This window comes from Phyllostomus hastatus, unplaced genomic scaffold (assembly GCF_019186645.2).
Source record: "Phyllostomus hastatus isolate PE091 unplaced genomic scaffold, TTU_PhHast_1.1 phas_contig_38, whole genome shotgun sequence".
In the NCBI taxonomy this organism is placed as follows: Eukaryota; Metazoa; Chordata; class Mammalia; order Chiroptera; family Phyllostomidae; genus Phyllostomus; species Phyllostomus hastatus.
This window is the reverse complement of record NW_025333869.1, coordinates 34176646-34188478: the sequence shown is the minus strand read 5'-3', so window position 1 is coordinate 34188478 and position 11833 is coordinate 34176646. Positions and strand designations below refer to the sequence as shown.

The window sequence follows — 11833 nt, the reverse complement described above, 5'->3', positions numbered from 1 at the left end:
TCTTGTTATTGTTACTCTATTCATTTTTTTTCTTGTGGTGAGGACTTTTAAAATTTAATCTCTTAGCAACTTTCAAATACAAAATATAGCATTGTTAACTATAATGCTGTACTTTATATACCCAGACTTATTTCATAATTGGAAATTCATTTTTTTGTCTACCTTTGCCCATTTTTCCCCTAAAATGATATTGTTAATTCTTTTCTTTTTGAAAAAGATTTTATTCACTTTTAGAAAGAGGGGGAAGAAGGGAAAAAGAGGGAGATAAACATCCATGTGGGAGAAAAACATCAATCAGTTGCCTTTCTCATGTGTCCTGAACCTACTGGGGATGAACCCACAACCCAGGCATGTGTCCTCAACTTTTGCTTTGTGGAACAGGGCCCAACCAACTGAGACACACTGGTCAGGGTGATATTCTTGATTATTTTATATCTTCTTCCTTTTTCCCTTCATAGCAGCCATATAATAAAAACACATATTTGTTTGTTGGTTTTCATTGCCTGCCTCCCACAATGGCATATAAACTCCATAATGATAGGGACATTGATACTTAGCAAAATGCCTGGGCATATTTGACAGGTATATCTCTGTGCAGTCACTATCTGGGGAGTGAATAAAACTTGACAATTATGCCATTAGTTCATTCTTCCAGAGTCATGTCAGACACCATTAAGCAACCCCAGCACTCTTTGTCCTGGAGCCTGGATTATGCCTCAGAATACCTCACAACACAATCATGCATTAGTGATCTGAGTTAGCAGATGAAATGAAACCTGTTTTCCATACCTGGTCTATAACATCAATTTTGGCATGTTCATTCATTGTCTTCTTGTTATTATTTAGGTGTGTCCAACTAGACACTAGGTGTTCTCTGAGGTTATAGACTGGGCCTCATACTATTTCTGGCACATAGTGGAAGTTCAAAGAGTCTTAGATGAATTGATATGATTTGTAATAATCTTTAGAGTAGCCCTTTGGCAAGGTAAAAAGAGGACTAAATGAACATATGATCATAAATCTTCAAAAGTTAAGACAAAATATAGCAGATGAGGGAGTTAGTTCTGATGCCAGAAATTTGGGGTTTTAAGACATTCAATATAAACCTCTGTAGGATTTAAAAAGTTGACCTTTTCCACCTTCTCGCAACAAACCATCCCAGTCTTTCATTTGCGTCATCTACCTGCATATGGCATGATGTTGTTCAAATGGAATTTCTCCAGGGCTTGGCCCAGGAGCAGGGCTCAGGCTTCAGTCAAGGGAGAGGGTGGGGTAGAGGCATGACAGCTGTACACACTCCTCCAGAGCCAAAGATCAAAGTGAACCTGTTACCAAATTTGGCTGGGAATGGGTGGTCTGTTTTAGGAGAAATGAAATCTGGAATTATCTTAAACCTGGAAGGCTCTGACTTCCTGCGTAGGCTTGGGGTCAATACACTCTAAATAGAAACATGTCATTTGAGGGCTTGCTCATATCAAATGTTTTTAAAACAGGAGAGATATATCCTCACTGGTTATGAATACAATCATCTCAGCTTTAGGATCTGCATAGTCAGGAAGAACATCCCCACTGAAACAGAGGTGTGCCATTTTTGGAAAATAACTAATTTCAACAAAGATTATCATCACACATAAAACATCATCCACTCCTATTATCAATATATCACTCAGAAAAAATGCAAACTATGAAAAGAAAAAAGATACCCCACTGGAATGCATCAGATATTTACTGCCCCCATTCTCCCTCAGCAAATTGCAAGACATATCAGCAAAACTATTCTTTTTTCCACAGAACCATCTGAATACTATGGGAGAAATGATCCAAGGTGGTGGGGGATACTGTCCATGGCTGTGGCTGGCAGGATTGCTTAGCTTTGGGGCAGTTGTGGGAATGCTCTGTGTACTGATTAAAGCTTGAAGTCAGGTCTGAGTTCCAATGCTTAGGCTCTGAGTAAAAACTGTGGGTCCTACGGTAGGCCAGATAAAAATCAGTCAGTTGGCAAGTTGGTATTGAAATAAAAATTTCAAGATTTGCCTCAAATCTTTGGTATTTGATCATTTATCACAGACTGATTGTGTGTGTGTGTGTGTGTGTGTGTGTGTGTGTGTGTGTGTGTGAATAGATAGTGGGAAACTGAGGGAGAATCAGAATTGCCATCTTGGGCCTTTTTCAGAAATTGCTGGTCTATAAAATTTCAGAAATTGCTTGGTATATAACATGCCTTGTGGCAGAAATTTGTGTAGGTTCAAAGTAAATCATTATTAAATTTGTTTTCACAAACTAGGGAAAATTAAATGATGCCTTTTCAAGTAAGGCCTTGTGTACATTTTTGGAAGAATGATTGCCTTGGAGATTCTGTAAATATGAAGTTAATCAAGGTGAATTTATTGTTTTTAATGTTCTTCCAATTGATTTCAGAGGATTTTTGACATAGAAGCAAGGGAGGATGCAATGTTTTTCATCCATATTTACTCATCAGCATGCAAAACTTCCATCAGTGTGCCTCATCAAATCATCTGGGTTGTTTTTCAGAATTTTAAAATAGAGATTAGTGGGCCAATCAGTCTGTGCTCCCCCTAGATGCTCTTGGGTTCTTCTTGCTTTTCTGGGTATCTTTTCTGGCATCTGTGTTATTCTGCTTACCTTTAAGAGCTCACATCTGTGACTCTCCTTAGAGGAGTTCCTGCATGCTACTGGAGTCACTTTCCCAACTCTCCAAAGCCAGAGAGCCTAAAATGCCCATGAGTTAATACTTATTCCCTACCTCTCCTCTGTCTGCAGCACTCATGTTTGACCATCAGTGCAGGAATGTGGACAGCTCTGAGGTGTAGTTTATATTAGAGCATATCTGGAGACCAGGCTGAGAGTGGGATTGCCTGAAACTGTACCCTTGCTTTGCCTTTTCCCTTCCTGCTTCTTTCCTCTTTCCTTGTTTGCCTTGCCTAAGAGCTCTGCCTAAAAAAATCACTTACATGTGAATCTTTATCTCTGGGTCTGCTTCTGGGGAACTCATTTTCTTGCCCTTAAGGTAATGCTGTGGGAAATAGGCAAATGCATGTAAAGCACTTTTAGAGTGTTTGGCCACAACATGCACTAAACAATGTTAAATATTATTACTATTATGGTTCTCACATCAGTGTTTTGGGCTCTGATAGATTGGTACCAAGACTTGGAACATCAATCCATCCTGCTGGTCACAGCGAAGAAACATTGAATTAAGACGGAAAGAGCACATGAAAGCATATTTTCACATACCAAGGCCTCGTACCCAGGCTATTGGTATAGATAAAGCAAAATGAGAGTGAGGATAACTGGCAGTACAGAATCTGCTGGGAGAGAGTCCATTTCCTTTTTTTAAAAAAATTTTATTTTAATTGTTGTTCAAGTACAATTTTCTATCTTTTACTCCCATCCCATCGCAGCCCACCTACCCAGCCCTCCCCACCTCCCTCCCATTTCCATCTGCCCCTAGTTTTTGTCCATGTGTCTTTTATACTTATTCCTGTAAACCCTTCCCCTTTTCCCCTGAAATTCCCCTGAAATTCCCTCCTTTCCCCCCTCTGGACACTGTCAGCCTGTTGTCTATTTCAGTGTCTTTGGTTATACTTTGCTTGTTTCTTTGTTTTGTTGTTTAGGTTCCTGTTAAAGGTGAGATCATATGGTATTTGTCTTTACTGCCTGGCTTATATCACTCACCATAATGCTTTCCAGTTCCATCCATGCTTTCACAAAGGGTAGGAGCTCCTTCTTTCTTTCTGCTGCATAGAATTCCATTGTGTAAGTGTACCATAGTTTTTTGATCCATTCATTTACTGATGGGCACTTAGGTTGCTTCCAACACTTGGCTATTGTAAATTGTGCTGCTATGAACATTGGGGTGCATAGGTTCTTTTGGATTGGTGTTTCAGTGTTCTTAGGATATAATTCTAGCGGTGGAATTGCTGGGTCAAAAGGCAGATCCATTTTTAGTTTTCTGAGAAAATTCCATACTGTTTTCCATAGTGGTTGTACCAGTCTGCAATCCCATCAACAGTGCACTAGAGTCCCTTTTTCTCCACAACCTCTCCAACTCTTGTTGTTTGTTGCTTTGTTTATTATGGCCATTCTGACTGGTGCGAAGTGGTATCTCATTGTGGTTTTAATTTGCATCTCTCTGATAACTAGCGATATTGAGCATCTTTTCATGTGTCTCTGGATCCTCTGTATGTCCTCCTTGGAGAAGTGTCTGTTCAAGTCCTTCACCCATTTTTTTAACTGGGTTGCTTGTCTTCTTAAAGTGGAGTTGTATAAGTTCTTTATATATTTTGGAGATTAAACCCTTGTCTGAGGTATTTTTGGCAAATATATTTTCCCATATACTTGGTTCTCTTTTTCTTTTAATACTGTTTTCTTTAGCTGTGCAGAAGCTTTTTATTTTGATGAGATCCCATTTGTTTATTCTTTCCTTTATGTCCCTTGCTCTGGGAAACATATCAATAAAAATGTTGCTGCATGAAATATCTGAGATTTTCCTGCCTATGTTCTCCTCTAGGACTTTAATAAAGTCATGGTGTATATTTAAATCTTTTATCAACCTTGAATTTATTTTTGTGTATGGTGTAAGTTGGTGCTAGAGTTTCATTTTTTTTGCATGTAGCTGTTCGGTTCTCCCAACACCATTTGTTAAAGAGGCTATTTTTACTCCATTTTATGTTGCTGCCCCCTTTGTCAAATATTAATTGACTGTAGAGAGTTGGGTTTGTTTCTGGTCTCTCTGTTCTATTCCATTGGTCCATGTGCCTGTTTTTATGCTAGTACCAGGCTGTTTTGATTACAATAGCCTTGTAATACAGTTTGGTATCAGGTATTGTGATCCCTCCTACTTTGCTCTTCTTTCTCAAAATTGCAGCAGCTATTTGGGATTGTTTATGGTTCCATATGAATTTTTGGAGTGTTTGTTCTATGTCTGTGAAATATGCCATTGGTACTTTAATAGGTATTGCATTGAATATGTAAATTGCTTTGGGTAGTATGAACATTTTGATGATGTTAATTATTCCGATCCATGAACACGGTATATGTTTCCATTTGTTTGTGTCTTCCTTGATTTCTTTCTTCAGTATTGTGTAGTTTTTGGCATACAGGCCTTTTACCTCCTTGGTTAGATTTATTCCTAGGTATTTTATTTTTCTTTTTGCTATATCAAATGGGATGTTTTTCTTGATTTCTGCTCCTGCTGTTTCATTGTTGGTATACAAAAATGCCTTTGATTTTTGGATATTGACTTTGTATCCCGCTGTTTCCTTTTTTTTAAAAAATTAGTAAGTTCATTTCTCTGAGATTTAGAAATTTCAGATGTTTGGCCATTTACTACGATTACTTATTTTTAAAGAAATCTCTCAGGTATACGACCATAGTGGCAATAAGGATTCATAGGATTCATGAGAATCCTATGGAGTTGGGGCTAAGACAGAAATCACAGTGGTCTGGACACCCTCCACCGAATGAGTTAAGTGATGTTGCTCTGTGCTTTACCACCCAGGGCAGGGAGCTACAAAGGGGAAGTTTTACATTCACATCATGATTCTATGAAATGTAAGAACCATGAAGAATCTCAAAGATTCCGAGAGAGCTTGAACAAGCTACAGAACTTGTACTGACAGCTTACTCTTTCTTTAGACTTCTTTTGTGAAATAACAGAATTAGAGGGCAGCTGTCAATGGACATGCATAAGCTCAGTAGAAATTTTTTAAGGCAGAAAATCAGGAATCTTAATATTCAAGAGGCTCTTGAGAAGCCACTTTATTCTCTCACCTTTCATGAGGGTCACATGACACAAAATGCCAAGACCAGATGGGACTGAGTAACGTATTCCAATATCTCACCATTTTTAGCATCAGGAAAGTCTCTTCAAACCCCTAAGAGAGCAGGGCGTTAAGCCCGCTGTCTCCTGCTTTTGGCCTGAGGACATCTAGTCTCTGCGGTGGGCCAGGGCCCTTCAGATTCTTTGTGACTTAAATTCTGTAGAATCATGTCAACTTAGTGCTGGCTGTGGGGAAGGATTTTCATTATAGAGTCCAATCACCAGTGGGTTCCCATGCATGTCCATTACCTCAAGACACTTTGATCTTTAGGTCAGGAGTAGGACCTGGAATCTGTTTTTATATCTTGACTGCAGGGCATGTACAAAGTTCACTGTGGTGCCAGGGAGTGGGACTTGACTGGAGGTGTTATCACCAGTGAAATGGGAGAGTAAGATGCAGAAGCAGTCTAAGGAACACTAAGCAGCCATGGGGCAAAAAAACCAGGATTCACATACTGAAGATGGCTATGTTTCCAAAATCAGCATGGAGTATTACAAGCAGCAGAATGAAATTATGTAACACCATTTGTGTAATGACCACAGATGTGAAACAACACAGTATACAAGGATACTCACACACTTCAAGACATATACTGGAAATAGTATGTGGGTTGGATATTATGGAAGAAGGAAAAAACAACAAAAGGAGGTCCTCATATTGACTGAAGATGACAGTGCTGAACATGAAGAGCATCGAAGTGTTCAGTTAACTGGACTCCTCACCCAACCTTTGAGAAAAACAAGGAAAAAATGACTGGGAGCAAACAAAAAAAAAGTGCTGCAAATGAATTGGAGGCTTAGCCAAATTTGGCCTTGGGGTGGCCCAACCCCATTCCACAGAGACAGTGGAGGCTCAGTGAGGGGGACCGTCCTCGGAGAAAGTGTCACGCTCTCCTGTATTCTGCCACCACCTACCTGCCTTCTCTCTCTCAGGGGTGTCCAGCCTGCAGCCTGCGGGCCACATGCAGCCCAGGATGGCTGTGAATGTGGCCCAAAAGAAAATATAAATTTACTTAAAACATTAGATTTTATATGCCACAATGTATTTAATGTGTGGTCCAAGACAACTCTTCTTCCAGTGGGGTGTAGGCTGCTGAAAGGTTGGACACCCCTGCTCCAGTTTATTGTTTTTCTCTTACTTTCCCATAGCTCTTATTTTCTAATTTTTAATCAGTCATGAAGCACTAAGCAGCAAGGCTGGAATTTGGTTTAGGAGAATGGCCAGGAAAGACCGCATTGCTCTATTTTGTGACATGCAGCATTGCCTTCTCTCTTGGATTTCTTGCCTTGCTAGTAGTCAACACACTTAGTACATGGGTTCGTTTACTAAATGTTTACTACATGCCAGGCACTGTGTTTTACCCAAATCATCTCAGTTATTCTGCACCCAAAACTCAGTGGAAATCTGTTCCTATGTTTTAGATAACTAAAGCTTAGAGAGGTGTATCTTTTCACACAGCAGTCAAACTGAACATTCCATGGGTATTATCACTGCAGTTGAAACTGCTGTGAATGAACAAGCCAAAAGCACATTTCTTTGACCAGATTTGGAGAAAATAAGAAAAATGTTGAAAATTTGGTTGGCATTCAAGCAGAGAGAAATAGATCGAGTCCTTTCCTCACTGCATAACTGCAAAATATAACCCGCTGGAATTAAGAATGTATTCAGAGTCAAATAATTTAAATACTCCTTCCATGGGCCACCTTTGGATATTGCCCACTTCATCTGCATTCTACTGGAAATCCATGTCACTAAAATGTTCTGTTTCTAGAGAAATGGTGAATTGTTGGCAAGACACTTCATGTCTTCTACTGTTGTTTCTACATTTTCATGTCTGTGCCTGTGTGACTAAATGATTGATTGACTTCTGCCCAGGTTATCTGTTCCCAGGTGCTTTCCATATTTTATAGACTATAGTCTATAAATAAGTAACTGATGAGCTGATGAGGTACCTGCCCATGACCTGGTGAAAAAAAACATGCATCTAAATGGCTTAAGTAAAAATACTCAATGTAGAGGTACTATCAGCAGAGGGTGGAATTTTCAAATGCAGCCAGAGGGGCCGGCCTTGCTTCTGAAGTGTTGCTTTGACAGGAGGTCACCAGTGCCTTTTCATGTCGTGTGTATCGCCTGCCTCATGGGAAATTCCAGAGGACAAGGTTTTTATCTGAAAATAAATTAAGTCATGAGATACAGAGTAATCTCATGTTTTTAAAAGAAAGAGAGCACATCTGTGGCTCGGAGTGCTTAATTCTGCTTCCTTGGTTTCTGTCAGTAGCCCTTCCTCTTTCTTTTTACTTTTTTAAAATTGCTCTTAGCCTTTTTTTTTTCATTATGCTGCTTCTTGATTACTTAAACACATGCACATGCACATACAACAAACACATTCTCCCTGGCTAACTTCTAACTTTACATCTTTTATGCAATGGTCACATTCTTCTAGGTAAAAAAAAAGCCTGGTCAACTTCAGCATGCAGAAAAGCACTCATTTCAGAAATGTTGAACTCATAAAATAGTTTCTAAACTTGGGGTTCACTCTGTTTTTTTCTCTGATCAGTAGAATGCATTTTACTTAGCTAATGTCACTGTGATGAAAAACTGAATTTCGACAATTGGTATATCATAAAATGGAAGCAAATATAAAAGAAAAATTTAGAAACATTGAATTCTTGCTCTTGAATGTCCATAATGAAAATACTTGTTTTCTCTAAACTGGTAGGACTTGTGGTTCCTATAGTGTTAAAATAGGGTTGTTGAAATTCTTGTTGATTTGCCAGACATTGGACTAGGAGAAACTGAGACTGAGTTTCTACAGGTAAGACTCCATTGGTGCACATTATGTAAAAGGTGCTGTAATCAGGACTACCCCCCTTAAAAGGTGTGGGAATGTGTTGGGAATCTCACTGCCTTCTTCCTGCAGTTATTTTTCAGTTGTCAACTCCTTTCCATAAAGTTTTAGAAAACTTGCCACTCAGAAAAGTCCCCCTATGAGATTTCATTGGAGACTCTTCTTCCCTCTGAGCTTGGGTGTATATTACACCACCTAGAAGTACAGAAATTGTTTACATATTTTCCTAAAACCTTTCACAGATGTGCTTCTGAAAAGACTGATTTGCATGAGTCCACCAATGCACGCTTTCACTTAATTGCTGGCAACCTGCCAAAACCCAGGGTCTAAGTCCATTAGCATAGAGACATCATTTGTTTTTTTCCAGCGCTGTACCATGTCCAGTGACATAACCGTATTAGCCAAGAGCAAACAACCAGACTCCTTATTTACATCTTGGTGGGCCATACCTAAAGCAAAGGTGATGGTCATTCCAGCTGCCTTGTTACCGGAGAACACACAAACCTCTGCGACCCAGCAGCTTTAACGTTCAATCGTTTTTTAAAAACTCATTAACATTATACTCAGGATAATGATGGCAGTCCTTAAAAAGAAAAATACTGAAGGCATTTTATAGCTAAACAATTTTATTGGCTTTTTGTGAAATAAAAAACACAAAACCACCATGGTTAAAGGCCATAGTCAGTATCAACCAAATGAGCCAGCCACTTGGTCAAAGTAGCTGATGACAAACACTAGTGGGTATTATTGCTTACACCCCAGGTCCGCTTACATGTCCACTACATTTTTGGCAAGATTACAATCAAATGGGAGCCTTGGTTGTGTAAATTCAACTCTGACTACACACTGAAAACCATCCTCTACCTTTAATGACAGGATATATGCCGATTCTTCCTGAGTCTTGACATTTATCCTCTCATTCCATCTCCTTTCTCCTTCCATTAATGATTTATACAACTCTATTGATGAAAAATTAAAGCAGATGAATTTACAACCAACCGTCCACACTCTACTGCCCCCTCCCTTGTTGTGAACGGGCGATGCATTTCTGGACCTCTCCAAATTCTTGTATGTGGTGCGTTTCCCCTGTCAGTAATAAAAGCCCACCTCTAATCTGGATAGATTTTCAAATGCATCTGACTGTCAACCTAGAGGTTTGGACTCTGTTAACAGTCTATTTTCCAAGTTCTAAAAGCTAGGGAAAAAACCCCACAGCCTTTAGCATCAGTAAGTAGACCTCCTGACAAGCCCAAGCTCCCGCTACACGGTGTCCCACAGTAGGTCTGGAACCTTGAAAGGCTCTGTATGAGTGCTCTAAGGTTTTAATTCACAGAGAAGCAATGACTGCCTCTCAAAAGCTCGCCTGCTCAGTACTTTGTATTTTAACATTGAAACTCAGAACGACAAAGGGTCAGAATGAACTCACAATAGCACCATTTCTGGGACTCTTGGAATAAGGTTCCTGTCTGCACTGGAGAATGCAGGGACCCCAGACCACCTAGCCTCCAGCTTTGTGCCTTCACAGGTCCTGCTGAATTTCAGCAGGGGTGGGTGGTCTGCCTTAGTCTATTTCTGCAGCAACATGGTTTTTCCCTGGGAAGAGTTAAAAATAAGTCTTACAAATGAAGTTGGCCGCAGGTGAGAGACCTGAGGAAGCTTATTTCTGGTGGTGACATGTGACAAGCCAGCAGACGCTGGGACAGAGTTCGGGGACCCTTGCCCTTACCCAACTAGATTCAAGTCAGTATAGAATCTGCATGCAGAAGCATGGCAAGATCAAGGAACGCTGAGAGACATAGACCCTAACACAGCAATCCAAACACCAACGCTCTCATGGCAACTTTTGTATTCAGGTCCACCAGTGAGTTTGCCCTGAATAGTGCTGGGATTTAATAAGCCCTTCTAATGCTTATAAAGATTATCCTCTTGAATCTAGACATGTTAAACAACAGAAGGTTTGATATCACTATATTTTACATGGCACGTATAACCATACAATTACTAGCACTTAACATGGCAAATATTGTAAATACACATTCTTGGAGTTGACTTGGTAATTATACCAGTGTTATTCAGCAGAACAAAGATGAACACTCTCTAACTTGCACTTTGGGGAATTTCACTCCAACCCTTTACTTCACAACAAAAGGATAACCCTCTAATTATGTAATAGTGCTCTGTGATCTTGTGGGCACAGAGCATCACAGGGTGACTTCATGGTTAATTTGTGGCCTGTAAAATAAAGTAATACACAGTATTTTCATTTCAACAAAATACAAGAGACCATATAAAAATATTTTTCAATTTGGAATTTGAAACATGAAAGCTGGGTGTTTTTTTTTCCTTTGTATAAAAAGAAACAAAACAATGGACTAATGTTTAGTAAGCCTTCTAACAAAAAATATACATGTAAGTTTAAGGAATGCAGTGAGCGTTGTTGACTTCCCTTTTTGTCCAGGTTCATTGCCGGTGGGCTTGTGCTCTGACCCCAAGATAAATGCGCAGAAGTGGAGGAGGATCAGTGCCTGAAACCTGAACTACATCTTATCGTTAATAACAAGACTAATCTTACAGTAGTGTTTTTAAACGTGGTGTGTTGGATTACTGACTTTTTCCCTCCTCCTCTTCACGCGACCGCTGGAGATGAATTCCAGAAGCACCACTTTCGTCTCGAGTGACGTTTATTTAGTGCAATATCTTCCTTCTCTCGTTCCCTTTTCACGCGCTGGTAGTGGTCTTCTTCCTTTAGGTACCACACGGGGGGCCAGCGGTGGCGCTCAAAGTATTCCTGGTTGTCTGGGGAAGGAACACAGTGGATGATCACACCTGCTGCTCATTCACCAATCGCTTCTATGCCTAACATCATGGAGCTGGGCACAGAGAACCCGAACCCAGGACTACTTGATTTAGAGTGTAAGCTTGTCCTAAGCCTGCCTCCCTAGAAGAGGCTGAGCTGAAAACCTCAGCCTGCACCCCAGGAGGGACCCGTGAGCCCCATTCCACCCAAATCACAAGCATAGAGTCCTCTAAAGAGAACTCCCCACCTACATCCCTGTGTTACGTCACAAGGATATGTGACTACATGCCAGTCACGGGATTTCTCCATAAGCTAGCTGCCTGTGGGCCATGTTCCTTCACAAGG

At 40.1% G+C, this 11833-nt stretch overlaps 1 protein-coding gene across 6 annotated transcripts in view; it reads right to left on the bottom strand.

The window, feature by feature from the left end:
• Positions 1-9299: 9299 nt before the first annotated feature.
• The window catches only part of RHOBTB1 (Rho related BTB domain containing 1), a 61894-nt gene continuing 59360 nt past the window's right edge, over positions 9300-11833 (bottom strand). For all 6 annotated transcript variants that reach the window (XM_045842204.1, XM_045842202.1, XM_045842205.1 and 3 more), the window contains one exon: positions 9300-11487. In XM_045842204.1, the coding sequence (XP_045698160.1) occupies positions 11318-11487 (170 nt within the window). In that variant the 3' untranslated portion in view covers positions 9300-11317. The remainder of the gene's footprint in view (positions 11488-11833) is intronic.